General features: G+C 46.1%; 1 protein-coding gene across 1 annotated transcript in view; it reads left to right on the top strand.

Annotated features, from left to right (window-relative positions):
- The window catches only part of RGL1 (ral guanine nucleotide dissociation stimulator like 1), a 79,269-nt gene that overhangs the window by 49,239 nt on the left and 2,916 nt on the right, over positions 1-27,114 (top strand). Inside the window, exons 5-17 of the mRNA XM_055815198.1 lie at positions 2,888-3,072; positions 6,359-6,483; positions 7,098-7,307; positions 12,388-12,491; positions 13,623-13,707; positions 16,187-16,276; positions 18,146-18,232; positions 19,398-19,430; positions 20,861-20,982; positions 21,874-21,963; positions 24,022-24,218; positions 25,398-25,651; positions 26,970-27,084. Of these exons, the coding sequence (XP_055671173.1) occupies positions 2,888-3,072; positions 6,359-6,483; positions 7,098-7,307; positions 12,388-12,491; positions 13,623-13,707; positions 16,187-16,276; positions 18,146-18,232; positions 19,398-19,430; positions 20,861-20,982; positions 21,874-21,963; positions 24,022-24,218; positions 25,398-25,651; positions 26,970-27,084 (1,697 nt within the window). The remainder of the gene's footprint in view (positions 1-2,887; positions 3,073-6,358; positions 6,484-7,097; positions 7,308-12,387; positions 12,492-13,622; positions 13,708-16,186; positions 16,277-18,145; positions 18,233-19,397; positions 19,431-20,860; positions 20,983-21,873; positions 21,964-24,021; positions 24,219-25,397; positions 25,652-26,969; positions 27,085-27,114) is intronic.

The raw sequence follows: 27,114 nt of genomic DNA, 5'->3' as shown, positions 1-27,114 counted from the left end.
ATCATTATTTTTTATCCAGGCTTGAATTTTCTTGAAACTTGAAGAAATTTGGTTATTTTTTTCAGGCTGCTTCCAGTTTTTCCACACTTAGTTGAGATTTGTAAACAACATTGTGTAAGTTCTCTCTGGAAAACCATAGCATAAATTGTAAGTCTTACTTTCTTAGAAAAGCAAGTTGAAATGATGAAAAATTCCCACAAAGACAATATTTAAAGAAATTCCTGTAAGCATACGTTTACGTGGTATCTAACTACCAATCTGATAGGTGGGTGTGGGTTAAAAACTTCAGAAATCAGAAAAAATAAACAGATCGCTTTCCTCTGTTTCAGCCAGGGTGGAAGCCACGCTGATCCATCGGCTCTCGTTTCCCTTGGCCCTCTCACTCGGTAGAGGGCTTGCCCACGGGCAGTTCTTTGCAGCTGGTGTCTTTTTAGCTGCATATGTGAAAGAAAGTCCGGGATAACTTTCCTAAACAAGGTCACAGTAGCACTGGATTCCTTAAACATCCTTTTCCTGTACTGCCAGCATGACCAAGCTACCTTTTTGCGTGGTATAATTTGACAGCCCCTCCTTGTCTTTGGGCTAAGGGTAAAAACCGAGATGCTGCTGATACATTTTTGTTACGCATTTCATCCTAAGATTAGCAAGAGCAGCCTGTCTTCTGGGTTCAGCTATCTTGACACTTGAAGCTTGATACTGAGCGCCGGCAGCATGGTGCTGCCCATGCCGCACGTGCCACGATTAGGGCTTTATCTTCACGGATGAGGCAATCGCGCTAGCTGTGTGTGCTCGTGGGGCTTAGGTTCAGGCTTAGACCGCTCTTTTTGCAGAACCCAAGGTTTCATGAACAGGCAATCTTTCTACTAGAACGGCAGATAACGTTATGATACAGAATAATGGTAATACAGTGTGGAGGAATATGCAGCTTCGGTGTGGTTCCCAGACTTGGCAGCAGCGGTTGATGAGAGGAAGGGCATCAAAGGAAGCGTTTAATTTAGCCTCTACCTTGAAGGTAGGAGCTGCTACCCTGAAGGAGCCATGAATACCTTGTTTCCTTCTTGCTATTTTCCCCCCACGTCCCAGGGAGCGGTAACAGAGCAAATGTTGCAGCCTTGCTGGGCCACAGCTTTTCCCACTGGCAGAAAAGGGAATGAAGAAATTCTGTCCTGCTCTGGTCTGGTAGTTATTCAGACATAGTCACGGTCCAGCTAAGCAAAGATACTTCAACTGATTAAACAAAGGATAACTCCAGGGTCATTTGGGAGTCTTGCTTTGCTGGCTTGACAGTGCAATACTGGGAAGCAGGATGGTAATGAATGCTGGTAAATAGAGAATGAGTTGGTTTTATCCCAGATAAACCTTATACCCTTGGGAGAGGGCTGTTTCTATTACTGTCGATTGCAACGGGTGCTGGAGCAGTGCAGGGAGCGCCAGCAGCGGTGGCAGCAAGCAGTGGCAGGACACACAAAGAGAGATACATGTGGACAAGGAGAGGTGAACGGGGGCTTTCCCCCAGCCACTGACCCCAGACTGGCTGACTGGACAAGACAGCAAGGCACGGAGCCTGCACCCGGCAGTGCGGGGGATTTAAGCAGGTGAAAACAGTCAGCCTAGCTGATGGCGAGGGGTGCCAGAGCATATCTGTTTCCAGACAGGCAGGCACCCAGCAGCACGGTGACTACCTGCCAAAAAGCAGCGTCCTCTGCTTCCCCTAAGCAGGAGTCAGTGTAACGAGAAAAAAGGACCGGGAGCTACAGACCTGTTAGTCTAGCTGCAGCACCTGGAAAAATTAGGGAGAAGATCATACTGGGTACTGTTGAAAGGCATTTATTCTTTAGAATTTATTCTATTCTTTAGAATAACGCAGTCATCAGGCACAGCCAGCGTGGGTTCGCAGGAGAGGCCTGTGTAACTGGTGCGATACCCTTGCGTGATAAGGTCACCAGCCCAGGGGGTGAAGGGAAGGCGGGGGATGTAGTTGTTCTGGATTTTAGTAAGGCTTTTGATCCTGACCCTCGCAGCATCCTTCTGGACCAGCTGCCCAGCTGTGGGATGAGCAGGTTGGTGGTGTGCTGGGTGAAGAGCTGACTGAAGGGCAGAGCTCAATGGGTCGTAGTGAACGGGGCTACGTCTGGCCGGCGACTGGTCACCAGCAGTTTTCCTGGGGGCTCCATTCTCGGCTCAGGCTGTTCCATGTTTGTCAGCCGTCGAGGCAGGAGTTGAATGCACCATAACGAGTCTGCTGACGATACCAAAGGCGGGGGGTGCAGGTGACTCTTGAGGGACAGGAGGCCTTGCAGGGGGATCTAGACTGATTGGGGCGCTGGGCTATGGCCAGTGGGAGGCACTGGGGCAGGCTTCCCAGAGCGGTGGTCGATGCCCCAAGCCTGTCAACGTTTACGAGGCGCTTGGCCAATGCCCTTAAGAACGTGCTTCAGCTGTTGGTCAGCCTTGCAGTGGTCAGGCAGTTGGACGAGGTGGTGGTTGTAGGTCCCTCCCAACTGAAATAGTCTGTTCTGTTCTGTTACCTTAATTGCTTTATCTATCCTTACTTGATATCCTGAATTTAATAGAAGTGTCTCAATATAGCTCAAAGGTGTTTGATTCTTGATTAGCTTGCGTTATGGTGCTATAACTGTGTCCACTCTTAGGAGCGCAAATCAGGAGTAACTTCACTGAAGTCCCTGGTAAAATCTGAGTGATATCTTAGTAAGATTCCATGCATAAAAAGAACAAATTAAATTCCTGGCTCAAGAAGTCTTTATACTGCCTTCACATGGGGTATGAATACCTCTGTGTTTTTGTTGTTGTCTTAGATGCAGATACGTATGATTGCATCAACGCATGCTGTATACAACCAGTGTGTTCTCTGTCTATTCGCTTTTAGTGCTGTCACATCCATCTTACAAGCATGGCTTGATCAGTGCTCTGAGGATTTCAGAGAGCCACCTGAGTACCCGTGTTTGCTGAAGTTGCTGGATTACCTGAAGAAGAATATTGATGGCTCTGACCTGGAGAGAAGGGCTCAGAACCTCTTGGAGCAGTTCCAAAGGAAAGAAGTGGAAAATGACGGTAAGTTACCTTCCCCTTCTGTCTGTCTGTTCTGTTCTCCCAGACTGTATGGTACCACGGGGATTTATGTGGAGTACATTTCATCAGCTCTTATGCTAATTGACAATCTTGTGAGGCTCACCAGTGACTTTTTTCTTGTGGTTTGTTTTTTGCTTTGGTTTTTTTTTTTAAAAAATATCTCTGTATAAGGTTGCAGGTTCTGTGCAGGATGAAATAGTCGTACTGCATAGGTGCCGGTGCCTGTGCCTGTTCATTCTAGGGTGGATGAGGAAATCCAGCACTTCTCTAATATTAAGCCAAAGATTTAAGAATGCTGTGGCAGCTAAGTGGTTAATTGTTAGTGCACTTCCCATGTCGCTGAGTTAAAACACACAGCTGCTCTTTAGCTAGTCTTCTCATTGCAACACCCTCCCACCCCAAGAAAAGCCCAAACCAACATGCAAAATACAGAGCTGCAACGAAATAGAGCTTGGGTCACAAGCTTTGTTGTCGTTAAGCTTTTCTTCCTAGTTACCATCATGCCAGAGGAAGTGTCTGTGGCTGTTTTTTCCTCTCTGAGTGGCTGGCTGCTGGTATCCAAGGACAGAGGAAAAACTTACGTTATTGGGGGTCACAATCTACTGAAACAATAGCGAACTGTAGTAACACAAATACGCTGTGTGCAGCGTCAAGCCTGACATATACCCTTATCCTGGTCATAAAGCTTCCTCTGGCATAAGCTGAAAAGTCATGGGAGCTCACGTAGTGTGTGAATGAGAAGTAGAATCGACTTCCAGCTTTAGTAGAGGGACGAGAGGGAATGATTCATGTAATAAAGGATAAAGGAAATGGCAGTAAAAAACCTATTTCATCCCATAAAAATGATGTCTGCCGGATATTCCAGAAATACCATGTCAATGCATAATACTGTGAAATGCCAACTTAACTGTCATTAACACGCACATAAAAAGCAGTACCACGCGGGGCTCGGGCGTTTTCCTTATTGAACCCAGGTAAGTGACCAGGATTGCTGGTATCTTTCTGTTGATATCCTTTCCTGGGTTTGGTTCCCCCAGGTCAGACGAGAAAGCTGACGAGAGCTATATTTGGGTTCAGCTGTTGTTCAAAGTGAATAGAAGTTCCCAGCCGCCTTGCTTCTGCATTTGTTTCCTCAAGCAATAGTTGAAAAAATTCTTTACTGAGTAATAGATGGGTCGGTTCGAATGGTAACATTTTCCAAATTGTTGCAGAATAGAGGCTGTTAATTAGAACAAAATAAGAGGAGGAGAATGAAATTAACCTGTGGGGTCTGCAGAAGAGAGTTTTGGAATATCAGAGCTCCATCTTTGTTCATTTCAGAGATTTCTTTGTCTGCAGTCAAGACCTACTGATAATTATTGTTCTAAAGCAGTCCTGTTGTGCCATGAATTTACAAAATTGCGTCCTAATTCTACAGTTTGATTTGTGTAATCAGACCTCCCTTTACTGCTTCCATCAGCCATGCCAGTAGGCTAGATTGCTGTGCCAGATACATGGATAAAAACTCAATTCTTGTAGCTGAAGCAATGCAAAGCGAGGTGAGTCAGGGAGTGCAGGTTCAGAAGGGGCAAGTGGCCGGTCTCGGCGAAGTCAAGAGGGCAGCTGAGCTTGGAGAGGGCTAAATGGATCTGAGTGATTTGAAAAGATGATGAGGCACTTGAGTACAAGAGGATTCCAGCTTCTTGGAGAGTAGGGAGAAGACTGGTTGCACATTTATGAGTGTGAGAGAGAAAGGGGAAAAAGAAGCATGAAAAAAGGAAAATGTTGCGTAGGCACTTCAGGACCTGACTTTAAGGGCACTGTGAGGTTTTGAGTAGAGTTGCAACTCAGTGATGAGGATTTTCAGTTGAATTCCAAGAGCTGAAAGGAAAATGAGGAGTTACATAGCGAAAAAGAGAGAGAAAAAAGTGTGAATTTAAACAGTTCAGTAGAAATTCCTTTAATTATGTGTATTGCTACAAAACACCCACAGAAAAATAATACTGGAGCAGAGGTCTCCATTTATCTCCTTTATCTCTGTCAATAAATTGTGCAATTGGAATATAAAGATGGAAATGTGGATACAGCCTGTAGTTATAATTTGTTGCATCAAAACTGTAGCAATTTACGTTGATTATTAGGTTTTACTAATTAACGAAGAAAGGAAAAATGAAGTATTTAAAAAAGAAATGACGAAGTATCACTTTATCTGCTTTTGTTGCTTTTATGTCTCTTCTGCTTTAACTGGGTATGAAGTATTGTGTAACATACTCTGAAGCACGCTGCTTGTTTTTGTTAATGAAATCTCACTAGTAGTAAACTCAGCGCTTCTGTTGTTTGTCTTCAACAAGTCCATTTTTTCCCCTCTCTTCTTACGGAGTCACCCTATGGTAAAAGGGATTAGGAAGAGGATTTATGTTCAGGGATTTTCTGACTTTCTCTTCTACCATGGAAAACAAGGGCATATTTCTTTGTGTTTTAATGTGGCTTTGTTCCCAGCCTGTGGGAGCCAAAAGGTGACATGGGAACATCTGGAAATACCTTCCCTGCTGCTCTGGATTGGGTCCCTCGATGAGGACAGCTCTCCTTTCTCACCTCTTCTCTGCTGCCCAGAGTAAATTTAGGAGAAGCATTTAGCAGAATGCTGTAGGTGCTCCCTGTATTTACTTTTCTGGGAAAAATGTCCAGAGCAGGAAGGTGAGGGATGCTGGAATAAGCTCTCTTCAATATAGTCCATGTAGCCACAAAGGGTGCCAAGCAATTTAATATCCCCTTTAATTTCCACACATTGGAGATGAAATCTGGATATAAGAGCATTCCTAATGCAATATTTTTGAGATATAACTGCAGTCTCATCCCCTTGCAGTTTTGGCGCTTCCTGCCACCCCCCCACCCCCCCCCACCCCCCCGACTATAAAATGCATAAATACTGAGAAGTAGATCAGCAAAATTCTGCCATGTTAATAAAGAATTTTTGTTGGGGTGGTGGTGATGTTTTTTCTTTCAGAAGAACGATTAGTGAATGGATGAAGCTGCTTCTCCAGTAAGAGACCCTGAACAGCTCAGTTCTCTCTATTTCTTTTTCTTCCACCTTTTCTTTGCCAATTTAATCTTCTGGTCATCATCTTTCTCACTAAAATGTGCAGCACCATGGAGCCATTACAATAGACAGGACCCTTTGGGTGTTCTGCTATAATGTGTACAGTGATGTTTTAAAGTAAACGAACATCTGCTTTGATTCACTGTTTGCTGTATAAATTGACTAAGTCGTGTTTTCCATCCTGGACAGATGTGTTCCTTAAGAGTTCCTGCTGTAACCTATACGAAGAGGAGGAACTGGAGATGAGCAGTCCAGAAGATTTCTCTCTTTTCCCAGAAGACCTGGTGGCAGAACAGTTGACATATATGGATGCCGTATGTAGAGCATATGTACTAAAAGTTATGTCAATAGAAGTATAGTGTTCCAGACCAGGTCTGTTGTTGGGACACAGAACACAGCTCTGGTTACTTATCCAAACTTGCTTTGTTCGTTGGGCTTTTTCCTTCTGTCATTCTGAACGTTTGGGGGTTTTTTTGGTTTGTTTTTGTTTTTTTTTTTTTTAAATTGTGAATGTGTATTGTGTAACCTTTTTTGCAAAGTTTAATATTTGACACCTGAGAAATAGCTCGTGTTGACTATATTGCTACCTGGCCTAAAGATGTATATGTACTCTTAACTCTAGTGCTCTGATTTGGTTTGTCTGTATCAATCTCCTCCACATTTTTGTATATAAAAGATTTTCCCATTGGTTATGCAACTGATAAAAAGGTGTCTCTTATTTTCCCAGGGCTTTTAGCTGGCAGTTGTTTTAGGGCATCAAGCCTATAGAGAGTATGCTAAAGTTCATATTTAAAACTTAGAGAAAACAAATATTTACCTTTTAATGCCATATTAGATTTAGGTCCAATTAGTAAATGTGCATTTCTTCTTGTGGACAGTAGAGATCTAGGAGAATCTTACTGACTTTGACATTTCTGCTTCACTCCAGATACTCTTCAAGAAAGTTGTGCCCCACCAGTGCTTGGGAAGTATCTGGTCTCAAAGGCATAAGAAAGAAAATGTGGCACTCACCGTCAAAGCCACTGTCTCCCAGTTCAACGCAGTTACTTCGTGTGTTATCAGCACTATCCTGCAGAGGAAGGAACTCAAAGCACAGCAAAGAGCCAAGATCGTTGAGAAGTGGATTCTCGTTGCACATGTAAATCGTTTGTTCTAGACTGTTCAATGTTTCTTGTGCGGGTGCCTCGGAGTGAGGGAGCTGGGAGGGGAGAAGGGGGTTGTATGCATTGGTCCCAGGCCAGTGACCATCTTAGCTCTAATTCTTCCTATTTTTGACTGAATTTATTTGTAATAGCAAATGAAGTATTGCCCTTCCTCTCCCGAGTTCCTTCCCCACCATGGAAATGGGGTTGATGTTTCTCTCTTCACAGGGCTGGGAGTGCTAATTAACGGGCAGGGCAGATCCTGTGCCTTGCAGATGGGGTGCGCCGTATATTTGATAATGTAACATTTGTGATAAGATAGGTATAAATTCGACCAGTTCACTTCCCTAGGAAGAAAACACTGCTCACATCAGTGAAAGAAGTGAGGGCTGGCATCATCCGAAGGTTAGGCTTGTTTTCAGAGGATAACGAGGGTGGAATAGGACTGGCAGTGGCGCAGTCAGAACAGGCTGTGCGCTTCCCTGCCTTCAGCTGCTCCTGCTCAGCCAGTGAGCATCTGCTCCCTGTCTTGCATCTATGGACACCGTGGCAGTGGACATCAGGGGTGGTGGAAGACAGCACAAGTGGTTGTGTTTTCATGCATTTATATAGGTGTGTGTATATGTGCAAGTAAAGTAAACACAAGGTCCTGCGTTTAAGTGCAGACAAAACTAACTTACTTCCAGGCTGCAGTAGCCTGTTTAGCATGGAAAAACTTTTAAGTAATTGTTTGTACTCTTTTGATTTGAAAGATTCTTGGGGCTGAAAGGTCATTTGCCTGCTGAATTATTCACAGTTTATATCGGGTATACAAAGCAGCTGGGTTTGGAAGGGGGCAAGAGGTGCAAGCAGCAATCAGAAAAAATACAGAGAGTTACAATACGGTACCAGCCTGCCCATCTCCTTACCTTTCTGCTTGATCCTTGTCTCACACATTTCTCTAATGCATTTTTACTCTTTGCTTCAATTCCTTTCTCTTGTAGAATCGTAGAACGGTTTGGGCGGGGAGGGACCTTTAAAGGCCGTCTAGTCCGACCCCCCTGCCATGAGCAGGGACATCTTCAGCTAGGTCAGGTTGCTCTGAGCCCCGTCCAACCGAACCTTGAGTGTTCCCAGGGATGGAGCATCTGCCACTCTCTGGGAAACCTGTGCCAGTGCTTCACCACCCTCACTGTATAGAAATGTCTTCCTTGTATCGAAATCTACCCTCTTTTAGTTCAAAAGCATTACCCCTTGCCCTATGGCAACAAGTGGTGATAAAAGGTTTGTCCCATCTTTCTTACAAGCCCCCTTTAAGTACTGAAAGGCTGCAGTAAGGTCTCCCCAGAGCCTTCTCCAGGCTGAACAAGCCCAACTCTCTCAGCCTGTCTCCACAGCAGAGGTGCTCCAGCCCTCTGGTCGTTTTTGTGGCCTCCCCTGGACCTGCTCCAGTAAGTCTTTGTCTTACTGTGCTGAGGACCCCGGAGCTGGACACAGTACTACAGGTGGGGTGTCGGGAGAGCCGAGGGGCAGAATCACCTCCCTCCACCTGCTGCCCATGCTGCTATTGATAGAGCCCAGGATATGGTTGGCCTCCTGGGCTGCAAGCGCCCATTTTCTGCTCATGTCCATCTTTCCATCCGGCAGTACCCCCAAGTCCTCCTCAGCAGGGCTAATCTCGATTTCTTCCGCCCCCAGCCTGTGTTGATACTGGGGCTTGGCCCTGCCCAGGTGCAGGGCTTTGTCCTTGGCCTCGTTGAACATCGTGAGGTTCACATGGGCCCACCTCTCAAGCTTGTGCAGGTCCCTCTGGGTGGCGTCCTGTCCCTCAGGTATGGCAGCTGCACCACTCAGCTTGGTGTCTGCGAACCTGCTGAGGGTGCACTCCATCCCATGGTCCGTGCCACTGATGAAGATATTAAATAGTACTGGTCCCAGTATGGACCCTTGAGGGACACCACTTGTCATCCATCTCCATCTGGATATTGAGCCATTGACCACTGCCCTCTGGGTATGCCCATCCAACCAATTCCTCATCCACCGAACGGTCCACCCGTCAAATCCATCTCTCTCCAATTTAAAGAGGAGGACGTTGTGGAAGAGCATGTCAGTGGCCTTTCAGAAGTCCAGATACACATCCATAGCTCTTCCCTTGTCTGTGATGTAGTTACCCCATCGTAGGAGGTCACTAGGTTGCCCTTGGCGAGGGGATGCTGGCTGTCGCAGACCCCCTCCCTGTCCCCCACGTGCCTTAGCATAGCTCCTAGGAGGATCTCGTAGCAGAGCTTTGTGTGAAAGTGTTTTGCAGGCCTTCTTTACGTAACTGCGGTTTGCTGATTTCTTAGATTTGATCTTTAATATTTTACTGTAACCTTTTTAACTCTCCTCAGAGTGCTGGGCAGCTGGCAGTAAACCAGATCGCCCTTTTGAAGGGAACATTTAGAGCACTTTCTTATGGACGTGTCATGACTTTTGTTTTAAGGATCAAGTAGATTCTTCCTGAGCTCTGCAAAATGAGCAGTCAGAAAAAGCTCGAGCCACACAGGGGCTTCCCGACCTTGGCCGTGCACTTCTGTGCTTCCAGAGGCCGCGTTGTCCGTCCTGGCACTAAGCTCTGGCAACTCCGCGGTTGGGGAAGCGGGTGTGGGGAAGCAGCCTTTCACCTCTCTGCGGGCACTTACGTCGGCTCGTTTCTGTTACCATCTGATGCCTGCTTTATAGCCTGTGTGGCTGGATCGGGAAGGCTGGTTCCTGGTCTCTGTGTGCAGATCTTTTAGGTGGCGAGGGTACCAGCTCAAGGGGACAGCCTGGGCGAGCAAGTCCGATCATCGCGGGGGCAGCGGGCAGCAGGCAGCCTTGGGGAAGCCAGGACAGGCCATACTTGTTCTGTGGATAGAGAACTTTGTTCTCCACCTCTGTTGATTCAGGACTTCTCCCTTTACTTCAATTTATACACATAATTAAATACTCCAGTCTTAGCTAGGCACATGAAAAATGCATGCGCACGCTCTACGAAATAATTGCACACGTAGAACAGCTTGTTGCATATATACTTAGCTGCCCACTTCTAAGCAAGCTGCTTGCTTTCTGCATGCAAATGAGTGTTTTGAATAGCCTGATGCCTGAATTAGAAAATAATCCACTCATTAAAGTGCAGTTATTCACTGACAACTAACTCTGTACCTTAGCAGCATGGAGTTCCATGTTTGTTATCTGTTCGTGACTGTTGGAGCCAGTTTCTTGGTTTACAAGATAAAGTAGACACTTTTTCTAGCTGCCAGCCTTCTCTTCTCCACTTAGATCTAAAGTTCCTGACCAGGAGCAGCCAATTTCATTCACACAATATATTCTTTAAAAATATAAATAAAAATTACATCATTAATATCCTGTTATGCGTAATTTTTTTTTTAAATCAGTTGCTTCTGCACAGGATTCTTTCTGGTTTTCCCCTTGTGAAGGACACAGCATGAAACAAAGTTATTCAAACCAGTCTTAAAAATTCTTCTGATATACTAACAAAAGCTTGCTAAAGTTTAGTCTGCAGTCAGTTAAACCGTTGAGAACACAAAATCCAATATTGAATTCCTAATGTGCTTTAAATTATGCAACGTACAATTAAGTCAAGATGGTTCCAGATTGGATCCTCCAGTCCAAACTCCTGTTGTATTTGAAAAAAAGAAATGCTGAGCATTTGTGCCTGTAATCAGTGTTCTCCCCAGCCTGAATTTCACGTTGAACATAAAGAAAGAAGGGTCTTGTTCTTAAATGTCTCAGTCTCTGAGAAAGAGCTGTTACATGGCTTCTTTGGCTCTGAACCATGCAAGAACAGTTTTCAGGTCTTGCGTGCCCTACCACATGATGTTGATTTTTGTCTTTTTATAGCCTAACTGCCAACGTGCTTCATGTGCTGTTTGCCCAGTCAGTCTTCTTAAGCCACACTTTGTTAAAAGTAGCCTCCTGAGTTGCACAAAAGATTTCTTTTTTTTTTAAAGTAAATAAATGGAAGTAAATGTACTGGCTTTAATTGTTAAGTCAATTTTAATGCAACTCATGAACTGAGTTGTTGACATACTAAGGTCTGACCTTTGTTTATGCTAAGTTGGCTTTACATTTGTTCAGTCCTACATAGGAAATAAATTGCATCTCTTTTTGCTGTAAGGCTCCTTTATGTAATCAGCGTTATTAGTGTAATAATCAGCCCCATAAAACTTTGCAGAAGTGGAATTGTAGTCTGAGTATGTTCTTGTCCACATAGAACAGGCAAATTGGCGGGTTTTGGCTGCTGAATTTGCATGTACAGACACCTGTTTGGGAGAGCTTGTGTTTGCAAGAGTTTCTGAGGTCTGTGGTGCCCATGCTCCGGTTCATGAGCCACCAACAGATCTGCAGGAGTTCCTTGAAAAATGACAGGCCAGACTTTCCCCCTCCTCCTTGCTTCCATCTGCTTTGCTAGGAATCTCTGCTATTTTTTCGAAAATGAAGGTTTTCGGTATCCTTTTCCATCAAAGCTTTTGCCGCAGAGAAGCTGCGTGGCAAATGTCTATGAACCAGTCTGTCTGTTAGGATTTGATCCCAACTCTGGAAGAGCTGGGAAGGTTTTTCTCTTTAACAGTGTGCACATACTTGAAGAACAGGTTATTCCTTTGCGTGTCTTTGTTTTTAATTGACACTTAGACGATTGAGGGTTTATGTTTTAAATACCACATACAAAGAGGCGAAGCCTGGTTTTTCGCCTGAAGGGTAAAAGGGATTGGTAAATATAAAGAGGTTTTTAAGAAGTGTAACATTTATGCTTTTTAGCCTGGCTTCATGGACTCGGTTTCACTTTAATTTTTACTAGGAGAACTGGAAGCTGTAACACTGCAACATCACCCCAAATACATGAAAGTGAGGAAAACAAGATTTAAGTGCCAAAAGCCCATAAAATATTTGGTGGCTGGAGGGGGGAGTGATATTTCTGATGCTCAATATTTGTACAGCTGCCCGCTTAGCAGTGAGAATGTGTAGCAAGCATGACACCGGTCAAACAGAAGAGCACTAATGTATTCGTAATGCTGACATTTAATGCTCCTGTATTTCTAACCGCTCCTTTCACAGGCATGTAGGATCCTGAAGAATTTTTCTTCCTTGAGGGCCATCATTTCAGCGCTGCAGTCCAGCCCCATCTATCAGCTAAAGAAGACCTGGGCGTGTGTTCCAAAGTAAGCCTCCCCCTCTGCTCCTGTGGCTAGCCCCAAAGGCAAAAAGCTCGGTGCTCACTGTTCTCATCTTGTTCTTCTCAGTCTTCCTATTCTGCTCCTTCATGGACATCTCTGGTAGAGAACCTCTCATTCCTGTGAGTCTCAGGCCCCTTTTTGGGGTCTGACTGCTGTGAACTGCTTTTTCACGTTGAAGAGACAACCTGCCCTCAAGGATACTGGGTTTCTTCTGCCCTTTTTAGTATATTGGATCTTCCACAACCTATTTTGAAAAACCGTGGGACTAGCTACTCACAACTCATGCACACATACCTGCCTGTTGTCTTCTATCCTATGAAGTTCGAGGAGGTCCGGATTGCTACAGACTCTCACTAATCCTCTCCTGGTCCTGACATTTCCTTAAAATATATTCACAAACAACAAAATCCAAACCTGTATTGAAGATAAAGTACTCCCCTGTAAGAAGTATTTTTTTTTGTGCAGCTGGCACATTTACTGCATGCCAAACAGAGACCAGAAGTGTCTCTGTAGGAAAGAGGGTGCTCTGCTGGTTCGGTTTGGGAAGAATGGGTTTGTTCCCTTTGCCTTTGATAAACAAAAAAATGTGGTGCTCTGCCACTGTGTATACTTGTGCATTTCCCCTAGAGAGAGGTGGGCCATTCCTTCTGCTGCCCCCTGTTCCTGTTCCTGATCAAAATACTGCTGTCTTGTGTTCCTGGTGTTGGCAAGAGAATGGGACTCGTACACTGAAATGCTTCTAGCTTTCCAGAGTGCATGGATCAGGGCAAAAATGAAATACTTGGGATACCTCTCACAGCTGTTTCTCTGTTCCTTTGTATCCATGTACCTACTTTCTTACAACAAACTCGTACCTGCAGCGTAACTCAAAACCCTGCGTACCTGTGGCATTGCTTTGTGATGTTGTCAAATAAGGCCTGACTTTACTGGGAGCACCAGAAGATCCCGGGAGGGTTCCTAGCAGGTGTGCAGCATCTCATTGGATGCATTTTGGTGGTGGTACCCTTTACATGGCCAACTGTTCATGATTTGTGAGAAATGTTTTGTAATCAGCATTAGTAGTAACATAGTATCTGATGTAGGGCTTACTAATAACCTAAATCTTTTCCTGTACAGGGACATAGTGCTGCTGTTTGAGGAGCTGTCTGAAGTCTTTTCAAACCGTGACAACTATTTGACAAGCAGGGAGCTGCTAATGAAGGTGAGAATTAGCGGGAGCCGCAAGCCTTGCGATCTCGGGCAGAGCTGTCAGCCCTTTGGCCTACCCAGCTGCCAAAGCTCGTCCCCCCCGAGCACGGAGAACCTCCGCGGTGCTGCGGGGAAGGCAGGTCTGTACGTCTGTGCTTTTGTGCTGGCCTGAGCGGTGGTTTGATCGTTCCTGAAGGAACCTACAGCAGCGTTAGCCGGCTGAGCTTTGACACCCGTGAGCGCCAGGCTGCAGCAGTGCAGATTCGGTGCAGATTCGGTGCAGACTTGTTCACGAGACAGCAGCCAGGACCCCGGGGAGCCCCCCCAGCGGAACACGCTGCTGTGCTGGGGAGCTGGTGGTGCTCCCCTGGGCACGGTGGCGTCTACCTCAGTAGCTGTGTGCGCCCTACCATACCTGTGATGGAGCTGCAGCCACAACCAGAGCGAAGAGGCGCTGCACGGTGTAATTTTGCTGAGATGAGTTACAAATTAGCGCTTTGGCTTTCTACTGCTCTGTGTAGAGAGGGGAACCTAGCTTGTGCGCCCTCGGAGCAGAGCTGGAAAGGCTCAGGTTTGCGCTGGTGAGCGCGGGGCAGCTCCAAATGAGATTCTCAACTGGGTTGCACCACTGTAGTGCTTTTGACTTCACTGGAACAATGCCACTCAGCTTCAGCTGAGGAATTAAACCAAGATGTTTATACGACTATCCCGTACCTTTCTTGGAACTAGAAAACAGGGCTGGGAATTTCGAAGGAACAGGCTTCCTGCTCTGTGTGTGGCCAGATGGACAACAAAGCAGGCTCTGTCTGAAACAGCTTGACTTCTGCGCTCTCCTGGGCAAACCCCAAGCAGCTCAGGAGCTTGAAAGGAGTGAGGAAGAATAGCAGGGAAAGGTTATATTCTGTAGAAACTGAGGAATGTTTGTGGCAGGTTTTTTTTTTCTGTTTACATCAAAAGGTTTCTATAAACTGGCTAACCAGTTTACTTCTTGGCAGTTCCAGCCAGTTAATCTGGCATTTGTACCTTCCCCACTTGCCTTGGTATCTGAAACACTGTTTTGCTCAGGAATGATGGGTGAACACACTCAAACCTGTTAGTCTGTTTTGTTTATCATCCATTTATCAACATCTGTAGCTAAATTTTAAAGCAGGTGAGACAATAATAAGCATAGATGGAAAATGTGTGTTCAGAACAGCCTATTTAACTAAATATTAAAAGGCAAAACAACAACTCGCTCTGAGCCCAGACCTTCTGGCTCCCAGCAAATCACTCTTTCTAGCTGCTGTGAGTGGATTTGCAAAACATTTGGAAAGCGGTGAGAGGAGAAAAATTCCACAGAACAGCTAGAACCTCTCTCCTACTTTTCGTCTTGGATCATTTTGTAACAATTGGAGGATTAATGTCCACTGAATCCTTAAAAGTCTTTTGTTTTCTTTCACTATAAATAGCCTCTCTAGGGAAGCTGTCTTTGACCTTGCCTACCCATCCCACAGATTTAAGCGTAGCACAAAGTGCCACATGAAACAGGTTGGCCTGCCCGGGGAGGGAGCACTGTGTTCTTTCCTCCCCAGACAGCAGCTCTGCTGCGAGCTGCACTCTGAGCTTCTGTGCCTGCCCTTGCAGAATCTCAGGTTTACCTCTCGGTATCTTGAGGACATTGAGACAACACTCCTTTTTCATGCGCTCCTGTTTTTCAGCCTAGGAAGGAGATGCAGGTTGAGTGATCTGTTCGTGAACTGCGGCTGAGAGAAGTAAATGTTGACATGGGAGAATCTTTACGAGTGCAGGCTGTTGCTTTGTGCCTCTTAAAAAAGGCATTGATGCTGATTCATGTCCCATCTATCTGAACACTGGAAAAAACAACAGTAACTCCCAGCATCCCGTATGGATTCAGGGAAATAAAGGCGACAGCTCTGTTGTGAAATAGCTTAGCCATTCCCAGAAAAGCCTGAAGTGTGGAGATGAAAACCTGTTACTTTCATTCCCTGCGTGTTTTTTGCTTAGTCAACAAGCCACAGAGGGTAGTTGCTGGATCTGTATGCTGTGGCATAAGAAAAACAACAAAGCTTTACATAAGACAGAAATGTTTACTTGTAGCCGTCCTGATTGGGAAATTAAACTGAAATCCTGGGGTCAAGAGTGTCAGGATAGAGTTTAGAGAAGCAGCTGGACACATGAATTATATCTAAGCTTCTCTGATTGGAATTCTCCGAGGATTTTCAGCAGCACTTAGCTTTGGCCAGAGTGGACCCATTTTGCAGAAAAATTCCCTTGTAGTCATCTTGTGAGATTCTGTCCAAAATTCCCAATCGGCGTATGAGTCCCAGAAAATTAATGCATGTATGTATACACACATGTCCTTGCACAACAAATATTTTTGCTGGCCTAGCTTGCCTGGTCAAATATATTTGCAATTATTTTACACAAACGTAGATGCCAGCTTACCACTTGGCTCCTCCTATAATTGCCTTTAATTTCCTTTTAACTCACAGGAAGGAACATCCAAATTTGCCAATCTGGAGAGCAGTCTGAAAGAAAATCAGAAAAGGACACAGAGGCGACTGCAGCTTCAAAAAGATATGGTGTGTTTGGGGTTCTTTCCCTCCCCTCTTCGAACTGGTAACATAATTAGCCCTAATCAATGAATTATATAAGAAGCAAAATCTGGAAAGGTGTTTAACGACGTGAGTGTGCAGTAGGTAGTGCTCTTGAACGCGCCCTCTGTCAAGAAAAAGTCGCATCAGCGCTATTGATTAGCTGATACAAAGCAAGTGAACCGAAAGGTTTAGACTGAATATGCAGCCAGAATGTTTGTCCCAGTAAATACACGCCCAAAGCTGTATTGCTGTTGTGCTGCGGATCATAGTAAGCAGGTGATGCTGTGTGTGTATATATATAACGTGCATATATATATATAAGATCCCACACATGCATACGTCTGTGTATTTCAAAGTGGGATTCATGCTGCACCCAGCTGAAGCCTGTGCTGAGCCCCCAGGCTGTAACAGGTTTAAAAAACCAGGTTGTAAACCCCAGGCTGTGGGTTGTAGCGCAGCCCAGCTGTCCTTTTCCTCCGGCAGCACCCGCCTGCGTCCGGCGAGGCTGGAGGGAAAGGCTGTGCAAAGCGCCAGCGCAGCCAGCACGTCAGCGAGCTGGTGCTGGGAACGCTCAAAGAGTTCAGGATTCAGTGGGGACGGGCAAGGGCCGCACTGCGTTCCCTGGCGCCGGTCTGCCCCTGTCCCTTGCAAAGGGATAACGGGCTGTAGAGGCTGGCTGCTCTCCTTCACGCTTGCTTCTTCACATCCCAACCAGCTGTTTAGGATCGATGCTGAGCCAAGGGTTCGGCCTTAGTTTCAGGTCCAAAAATTCACTAAACCCGTCATAGAAAAGGGGAATAAATGGTTGATGAACATAAAAGTGTTCATAATATTCAGCTGTCTTGTTTCTGTCCTACCAGAAAGAATTCCGTGATCTCCTCTTTGTTACCTTTAGAAGGAAATATGGGGAAAACCACACAATTTTTATGTAGTGAAATATGTAATGCAAATACTGGAATTCTTGTGATAAAGAAAATTAGCTCTACCCAGAGAAAAAATCTCATTTACTTTTAAACAAGCTCCTAAAGCTTCTGACATACCAGCTTGAAAATTGCAGAATTCTACAGAGATTGCTTTGTCAGATGTGTCTGGTTTCCAGTCTGCTGGTGAAAATGGCTTTTGTCTCAAAGTTGGCAAAGATTTAAAAGAACAGGGGGAGATAAATCTGGGATAGGGAGGCAAAAGTGCCGAACGTGGGTTTTTTTGTCTATTTGTTTGATTGGAAAAAATAGAGATCCTTTTGGATGATAGAAACAAGTATTTCCCTCACAAGTGTAGAAACAACCCGAACCCTAAAAGTGCTAGCAGTCTAGAAAGTTTTAAATTTGAATAATTACTGTTCAAATGCAGTGAAGGGCTGGGGAAAATGGTCACCACTTGGAGGAAAAAAACTGGGACTTGGTTTGACTTGACTGTCACATGGTGCGAGATCGTCATCAAGTGAAAATGCAGCGGAATGAAGCAGAGAGAGGAACTGCTTACACGGGTCACCAGGACCGTTCCCCAGCTCTTGCTCTTGTCACAGGCAACCAAGGGACCCCGTCCCTGGTGCTCAGCGCTTCTTCCACGAGCAGGGTTTCCTGGTGACCCGCTGCTAGAAATTGGTGCGTGGTGACAACGCTGTGATACGGAGCCGCTTGGCAGTATCCGAGAGGACATCCTGCTCTCCTTAGAATTTCATTTCCATTCTAGTTTAGATACTGAGGATGATACAATGAAGGAAGACAATTTATAAGACCACTCTTCGGTTAAGCAGACTACTTTTATTTCGTTTTCTTATACAGGCATATTCTAGCGCTCTAATTATTACCATTTCTCAGTCAATTAATTCACCATTGCTCCGATTGTTTGCAGGGAGTGATGCAAGGCACGGTACCTTATCTTGGTACCTTCCTCACTGATCTCATCATGATTGACACAGCATTTCAGGACTATACAGAGGTAATCTGGGGCAATTTTTTGAATCCTAAACATCCTCCCTGCCTTCCCAGGACGGAGTGTGTCTGTTCCTCTATCTTCTACTGGCTGCTTCTGCAGTTCTTAAAAGTGGAGGGATCTGTTTTCAAAACAAAGGGAGCAATATGCAGTTTTATTAGCAATGAGAATCCTGCGTGAATTTGAGCGCAGTTACCTCAAGGGACAAGCTTAGCGCCTTGTATTTTGTCTTGTTTCCTTAGGTTAGAAAAAAGTGAAGACCTTAGGCTTTCCCTTATCCTGTTTTATTTTTTCTGAAAAGAGCATTTTAGGTGTGAAGATTTCTGGGAATAATTGGTAAAATACACAGAATCACAAATTCAGCTCTCCAGCCTCATCACTGAAGTGCTTCAGTACTGACTCGGACACGTCTGAGCCCTAAAGTGATTGAAGAGTTGGGTTTTTTTTTTAATTCCTCTTTAGCTGAACAAGCAGGGGGAACTAATCTAGCATAGGTGGGGAAGAAGGATTACAAGAGAGTCTGGTTGTTTGACAGAGAGTGAGGACGGGGCCAATTTTTAAAGGTATTTGTTTCAAAGGTTTTCAAAGGACTTTGAAAACCGGCCCCGTTGACGGGCGCTTGAGGAGCCCGGCTGCAGGTGCTGGTGTCGGTATTTATGATAAGAATGGGAAATTCTCCCTGGGCTGGGGACGGTTGCTGGTGTGTGTGGTTGTGGTTTGGCAGAACCGCACCGGGCGTGCGTGAGGTCGCTGTACATCCGTCTCCTCTTTGGCAGTTTCCCTTCTGGCCACGCTTTGCCTTCAGGTGGTGTTTCTGAAACTCACTGCTAAGCTCACAGCACAGGCAAAAACCAAGTTTGTTTGTTTCTTGCCTGCAAAACCCTGCAGGTTTCTTCAGACCTGAGCTCGCCACAGCTTTGATGAGCATTCTTGTGCTGGGCTTTTCTTCTTGGGCAGATTGCCAGTTAGGCCAGAAGGACAGGTCTCCTTTGGAGACTGGGATATACGAGTGCTGTGGTTTACACCAGATCTGGAAACTGGTATTTTTAGAAGGTCACTGCTCAGAGCAGGTCTGTGCTTTACATTAGCCTTGCTACTTCGTCCTGTTTGTGATTAAATTCACCTAAGCATGTGCTCTTCCACTCTGATTCCTTCTCTTTCCTTCCAACAGGGTGGCCTGATAAATTTTGAGAAGAAGCGAAAGGTAAGTTGAATGTTCTGTGATATTTAGTTTACTGATGCCCACTTCTAGAGCGTTCCCGTGGCAAGGGCATTTGTTTTTGCTCAGGCATTTACAACAGCTGCTAATTTTAATGCAAGTTCGTGAGGAGAGAATAGATCCCTGAAATGCTGTCAGCCTCTGCCAAACTGCGAGGGGTGGCACAGGAACAGAGCCTACTTTTTGCACGCGTGCAATAGGGGAGGAGGAGCTGCAGGCCACTTCCATGGGATTTAATCTGGGATTTGCACATTCCCTCGATTTGGGGCTCATGGGAACGTGTGTATGTGCATACACGTGTATGTGCCGAAATCAGAGCTGCTGGCACGAGACCGTTGCTTCCCAGAAGGCACCGTTTGTACCTTCCTTCTGCTGCAGTCAATTATTTGTGGGTAAAGGCTGCGAGATAGGGAACTAGGAACATGGGACTGAGAAATAAATGCTATCAGGCTTTCCGTTCTGCCTGATCCTTGTTGGTCAGAGGTAAGTAATGCTATGTAGGAGTAAAGGTCCTAGGGTTACATCTGTCCGAATGAAGTCGTGCCAAATCTCCGTTCTGGGGTCTGAAAGCAGACTTGGATTTGGCTGTGATGGAGCCATTTCCTTCCCTTAACTCTCCCAGCTCTACAAACCACTTCTTGGACTTGCCTCATATGTATAACTCCACGGCTCAGGATACTAATAATGCGATAGGCGAGCTGCTCTGTTCCTGCATCCCGACTCTATAACCTGCTCTAACACAAGGAGTTTTTAAGCATTATTTTGGCAAAGTGTGTATGCAAGTGGGATTACAGACGAGCAGCGCGTTCTAGTCACATGTATCAAGGAGAGCATTTTAAGATTCCCTGGTGTGAGTGTGAGTGTACAACGTGCAAAGCTGTGGAGGATCAGACTCTGCTTCCATTGCAGACACCCCTGATCATTACCTAATTATTACCCTTGCTTGCTGCCTGAGAACCACCCAGGTACAGAGCAGTATTCTCTGGCAGCAGGTCTGGCCAGAACAGGGTGAGCAGGCAGGGTAATTGAAGAATTTATGACCACTTGCTACCCTTGTTCCTAGAGGAACAAGCAGCCGTGCTGCTGTTCGGTGGGTTTGCACCGGTGTTACACTTAGGTTACTACTTGGGAAAAGCTCAGTGGTGAAGTGTGGTTCCTTGTGTTTGTCTTCTAATTTCTGTGTGTCTGATAAAACATTCACTTTTCAAGGCACGTTACGGATGCTGGGGGAAAAAACCCCAAACCAATCTTCAGTGTTTGAAAAACTGGTTCTTGAAATAGTCACTCGACTAAAACTGAACTTCAGGTCAAACTAAGTTTGGCCTGGATCTGTTGTATGTGTTTAGTATATGAATGAATTTGACTTTATCTTGTTTTCTAATTGGAATTCCTGTTTGTTTATTTATTTTCTTAAGGAATTTAAAGTAATTGCCCAAATCAAACTTCTACAGTCTGCATGTAACAGTTATTGCATGACACCAAACCAAAAATTCATCCAGTGGTTCAGAAGACAGCAGCATTTAACTGAGGCAGAGAGGTAAGTTCTCAGTCCCGCTGGCGAAGCGGGCTTTTCTGACCCCACACCCACCTGCGAGTAGGTTATGTCAGCCTTTAGCTCTCCTCTTATACACACACACACACACACACACACACACACACACACACATATATATATATATATATATATACACAGTGCTGCTCCAGGAGAGCGGAAGTACATCTGCCTTCTACTGAACAGCTGTAGAAGAGCAGTGAGCAGGGCTTAGTTTTCAGACTGGAAATCAGGCTTCTGACTGACATATGAGGGTCCGTTGTGTCTGGGCTGTCTGTGTGCCTGGGCACACGCTCCGAAGTGCATCCTAAGGGATGTCGAGACGCAGCTGCTGAGCGTTCAGCTGGGGGGTGCAGGCAGCGGGTAGCCACAGCACCACAGAGCTGGCCGAGCGCTCGTCAGATCCGTGTCTCCTGGGTGTCTGCGGTGGGTTTGGCAGCCCTGCCGAGTTCTACGGTACCGCACGTGCTGCAAGACCAACCCAAGACAATTTATTTACAGCATTTCAATATCTGCACTAGGTATCTGAATACCACTCTGCTGCACTAAGAGTGTAAGCACAGATACCTAATGCGTTGTACCAAGTTGTAGTAAAAATAGTAAGCTTATCAAAGATTCACATTTTCTTTTTTTGCAAATAAAATAATGAATGTCATACAAAAAAGCACTAGTTTTTTAAAACTGTTACAAAGAAGTGAAACATCCCCTTCACCGTGGTAAATTGTAGATGGAGCTATGTCCCTCTTTGTGGGCTTGTAACCTTCTGTGAAGTGGGAATAACTGAAGGTTTCTCGAGCTTCTTGATTATTGCTACTTGGAGATACATAACTAATAGTATTGTCTGTAAAAATTAACCCAGTGGCCTCTGTTCTGCAGTTACACCCTTTCACGTGAGGTTGAAGCAGCTGCTGACACCAGTAGCACGTCACCAAAATCTCGGAAAAGCATGGTGAAGAGGTTCAGCATGTGAGTACGGTGGGGCAAAGGGTGTTTGGTGGTTTAATGTGAACGTGAAAAAATCAAACAAGCAGTACTTATTTCACCAGCTGAAAAACCCGGCCGGGGATCCAGACCACTGTGTTACTTTAAGGAGACACCATCAGCTAGAAATGCATACTTCTGCCTGAAGCTGTCCCTTTCGATTGTTATAAGTAGTCCGGAGGACTATTGATGGTGAAAGAGATTAGAAAGAAACAAGCCTTCCTAAGGTGTCAGAAAAGGGAACAATTTTAGTGCTGGATTATAAATTCAATATCTATTGTGTAATAACTTCCCTGAATGCAGCAGCAAAACAGAGTAAATGAGGGTAAGTCTGGCCTATTATGAATCTAATCTGCTGTACACATGCAAAAATTCCTTGAAGGATTTTAATATGAAAATTAAGGTTAGCAAAAAGGCATTTGATAATGGAAACAATCTGCCTAACTCCCTCCAAGTTAGAGAAGGAAAAAATTCATGGGGACGTGGTCTGATTTAGTCTAATACCACAGAGATTCAAACAGGAGGTGGGTGGAGAACAGGGGCACGCAGCTAAGGCAGACACAGGAAACAACAGACTAGCAGGAATTCGGGGAAAGCTGCAGGGAATGAAAGCAGAGGTCAAGGACTGAAGTAAAAGTATCTTAAAGGTGAGAAATTTGAACGTAACGGGGGAGGAGGCAGGAAGGGTCTCCCGCAGAGCACTGGCACGATGAAGATGAGGAGGCGGTAAATGACGAATGAAGAGCACTGTCAGCTCTTAACTGTCTTTTCCTCCTTGGTCCTTGTACCTGGTTTCCTCAGAACAGCCAGCAGCCCTTCACGGCACGGCAGTGCTACTGCAGGTTAGGGTCTGAAAGAAGGCGGCGTGTTTTCAATCTAGAGTTTTGGGTTCTGATACGCAAAAAATATCCGGGCAGCCTTTTGGAAAGCATTTTGACTAGTCAATCTGAGCTGGCGGTGTCGCGTTATGAGAACGTCGGCTTTGAAGCTGACAGTGCCTGGACTCTCGGTGGCCTCTCGTTTGTGTCTCCCTTGGCACGTGCCTGAGCTGTGTGTAAGAACCGTCGCTGTGGAGCACAGGCTTTATTCTCTCCTTGCTGACTGCGTTGCAGTGCTGTAGTATTGTTATTTACCGTATTGAGTTTGTTTGCACTGTGCGGTCTTTGTCTAAAGAATTGTTTCATCTGCGCTCTGAATGCATTTTGCAAATTAATACTTTAGAAAAGACTGGCATAATTCATCCCGGCAACAGTGAGTGACACCTCTCTAAATTGTTTAAATCATTAACTGCATGCTGACATAGCATCTAATTCACCTTGCTTCTCTACTTCATGTATTATACAAGCTTATTTCCTTTGACACTCCTTTAAATTTACTTGACCTGCATTTAGAAATGAGTCTCGGAGAGGAAGAGCCTATAATTTACACTTTCTTGTGATCTCCTCATTGTGTACATCTGCATTCAGACTCTTAGAGAGAAACTGGTATCTGTGGCACCTCCAGTGAGTGAAAGAATTGTCAGCAGGGATGAATTTGCCTTTTGAAAACCTTTGCCCAGTTTATGGCCATGTGTTACCTCTCACGTGCTGTTTCACTTACGGCGACTGAGTAGGTTTTACGGTGCCTGGTGTCAGGGGGAGCAGGGAGTGACAGCAGCGTGGAGGAGCGGGTCAGGTGGAGCCAGCTGCCATGCCTCTAACTGTCCCCTCATCCCCTGGGTTTGTAAACACGTCAGGTTTGTGATCAATCATTTCCTAGCCAGTGAGTCTGAACATGTCACAGACCAAAAGAGGAGTCGTGTTTGCGGTACTGGAGCATTAGCTCCGATTTTGGCTTTGCGGCTGGTGGGTATGCCAGGTCAAGAAGATACCGTGGTAGTGTGTAACAAACTCTTTGACAAACCATATCAACAGCACAGAGGAAATGAAAATCAAGGTAGGAAAACAAAACAGTATGTAAGATTTTTGAACCGTGACAGCTCTGCGCAGCCTAGCTCTGTTCTGCTTTCACTTACTGGCTTTGACGCTTTCTTTTTTGCCCTAGACTGCTGCTAGGCTCTGAGGTGCTCGTCCATAGGACACCCACAAAGCCGGAACCCAAACCTACTCCGGGTGGGAGCTCTGGTGAGAGCACAGACTCGGCCAGTGTTTCGTCATGTGAGCTGAATCACTCGGAACCTGAAGACATCTGCATCACTGCCACAGACGCTCCTGCTGAGTCTCAGCAGAAGGTACGGGCTGGCTTCATTGCTGTGTGTGCTGTACCTGGGAGAGCCTGGCGGCACTGCGGGCAGGTCCGAGGCGCTTGCCCAGCTCTGCTGGTCTTGACTAGAGTGTTGCTTTTAGTGGGATGGAGAGACTCTAGAAGCAGATGTGTGAAAATGGAAGTGACCCAGTTGGGATTTTTGCAGTCTCTACTATATTGCTGAGACACGAGGCGGACTACAGTTAATTGCATCGCTGAAGCCCTGAAAAAGGTTATTTTGCTGAAAAGTGTCATATTGGGGGTTTGCTTATGGCTATTGTAAATTAAATTGTACTAAATGTTCTTGGGCCAACTGAAGCGTGAGGTCCCAGATACTGGCATCCCTAACTCATTTAAACTGTTTAGCCGCAACAGTTGTTACGGTGGGTTTGATGAGTTGGCGAGGGAGGATACTCTCAGCAGACAAAGAGAAAGGCAAAACCCTGAGCATCAGGGGAAGGACGGGGGCAGCTTCCAACCAGGGAAGGTTATTCAAGAAGTGGCAGACAGGGAGGCGTGTGTGTATTTTTCACTCGTGGAAAGGCTCTGACCTGGAGCAGGAGCAGAGGTGCTGGTGATGCCTTCTGCTCTTCCCCAGCTGGTCCTGGTCACTGGCTGGTTGCACTCCACCTGCTTCTGCTCACTGTATCTGCTGCCACCTCCCGGCCCGCTCCTCCTGCGAGGCCAGAACAAGCAGCGCAGTGTCCAGCACACCAACTTGGAAATAAGTTTTCATTAAAATGGTGAAATTAGTCAAGTGGAGTTCACTTTTTCTGGAGGCAAGGCAATACCTCTGCCAGCCTGCTGGACACAGTGCAGATGGCGGAGGTTTTGCATGTGCCTTCTGCTTTCTCAAGTTCTTCCTCAGAATGACACGTATAGACATACAAAATGTCCAGTTGATGACAGTTTTTCTTTCTTTCTGTTGTGTAGGGCCATGAATCCTCCCCCCCTTCCCCTTCTTCCCCTTCCCGCCCCCCTTCCCCTTCTTCCCCTTCCCACCCCCCCTTCCCCTTCTTCCCCTTCCTGCCCCCCTTCCCCTTCTTCCCCTTCCCGCCCCCCTTCCCCTTCTTCCCCTTCCCGCCCCCCTTCCCCTTCTTCCCCTTCCTGCCCCCCTTCCCCTTCTTCCCCTTCTTCCCCTTCCCGCCCCCCTTCCCCTTCCCGCCCCCCTTCCCCTTCCCACTCCCTCTCCTCCCCTTCCCCTTCTTCCCCTTCCCCTTCCCCCTCCTCCTCTTCCTCCAATTCCATGGAGAGACCTTCCTTGGGGGATCCATCTTCCATCCTAACCTGTTACGACGACTCTGCCAACTCCGTGACACCTGGAAGCTCACAAGTACTGTCTCCCGTTTACAACCGGCAGAACGGAGACACGTGTATCATTCGGATCAGCGTAGAGCGTGACAATGGCAATATGTACAAGAGCATTGTGGTGAGTAGTGTGGGAACAGACCAGCGCTGTTACCGTTGCTGATGTCACGTTTTCATTCAGGGTGACTTTAAACAAATGGTGTTTTCAGTGTTGAAAGCCCCTGTTCACTGAAGGGACTAATCAAACCTGGCTTGAAAGGGAAAATGACAAATGTCACAAGTCGGGATATGTGGAGCATGGTATGAATGAGAGGTTTGAAAATAGTATCTTTGTGGAGGTTTCCGGTCTTGAAATGAAAGCCTGTGGTTGAAGCTTTAGATAAAAGTGAAGCGTTTTGATCGAGTGCAGGCTTTGCTGCTCCTGCCCTTCTGCTAGCCCTGGCAGCTTTTACGCTAGCTCAGAAGCTGCGTGTGAGTTTTGACACCAGATGCCACGTGCTGTTTTCCTGGAGAAGCTCCCCCCAGGAGCTGGGTTCTGGGAAGAGGGAGCTGTACGTGAGGAAGCTGACAAGCCCTTTAAAGACACAGCTGCTTTCTGCAGCAAAGGTTGCCAGACCAGCAGCAACCAGTGCTCAGGTGTTTCCCTCAAGGCTGGTTCTCTGGGGGGCTCCCAGCAGCGCTGGGCCAGCAGCCGAGGGCGCGCCGGGCTGTGGCCGATGTGACTCGCTCACCATCTCTCCCCACAGCTCAGGGAGACTCAGCAGCCGAGCAAACGCTTTGGGTCCCTCAGGGCCTGGGGGGTGAGGGGGGAACAAACGCACGGGGTGCGGAGGGTAGGTCTCAGCATGCGTAGCTACCTTGGGATTGAATGGTGTGACCTCCCCAGATTGCAGAGCTGCTCCCTGAGGGGCTGACAAATTCGCCTGCTGGCGCGACAGATCTTTCTGTCGACTGCACAAGGCTCTGGAGGGAGCCCTGTGTCTGCTCCGGCTGCACAGCACTTCCACAGCAGACAGTAAACCCAGTTACAAGGCCAAAAATCTTTGCACGATGTCAAAGAAAGTATTTAGCACAGGAGACTGCAGATTAACTGATGTCTGCAAGCAACAGACGGGGCAGCTCTTTATGTGGACTTGTATGTCTCCTCTCTTGAAGTGTTTGCTCAGGAGAGCAGACACTGCGATTTACTGCTGTCGCTTCTAGTACAGTAACTGTCATCTTGAACTAGAAAACCACCACCACCACCAAAGGTCACAAATACCATGGGTTAGTATCTGGCAGCATCTACTACTTTGTCACTGACCCATCGTATTTTTTTTCAGTTCTCTGAAATCTTTTCCAAGACCAAGTGGTCCGCAGAAGGGCAGGCCTTCGTCAATGACTAAATCATTACACAGAGTGAATAAGCAGAATCTCTCATTGCAACTCTCTCTTTCCAGCTCACTAACCAAGACAAAGCTCCTGCTGTCATCCGGAGAGCTATGCAGAAGCACAACCTGGAATCGGATGCAGCTGAGGATTATGAACTTGTACAGGCCATCACTGTGGACAAAGGTAGGGAAGGAGAACTCTGCTGCTGCTTGA

The sequence above is a fragment of the Falco peregrinus genome, chromosome 10 (genome assembly GCF_023634155.1).
Source record: "Falco peregrinus isolate bFalPer1 chromosome 10, bFalPer1.pri, whole genome shotgun sequence".
Lineage (NCBI taxonomy): Eukaryota > Metazoa > Chordata > Aves > Falconiformes > Falconidae > Falco > Falco peregrinus.
The sequence above is the reverse complement of the archived record's forward strand: the minus strand, read 5'-3'. Positions and strand labels throughout refer to the sequence as shown.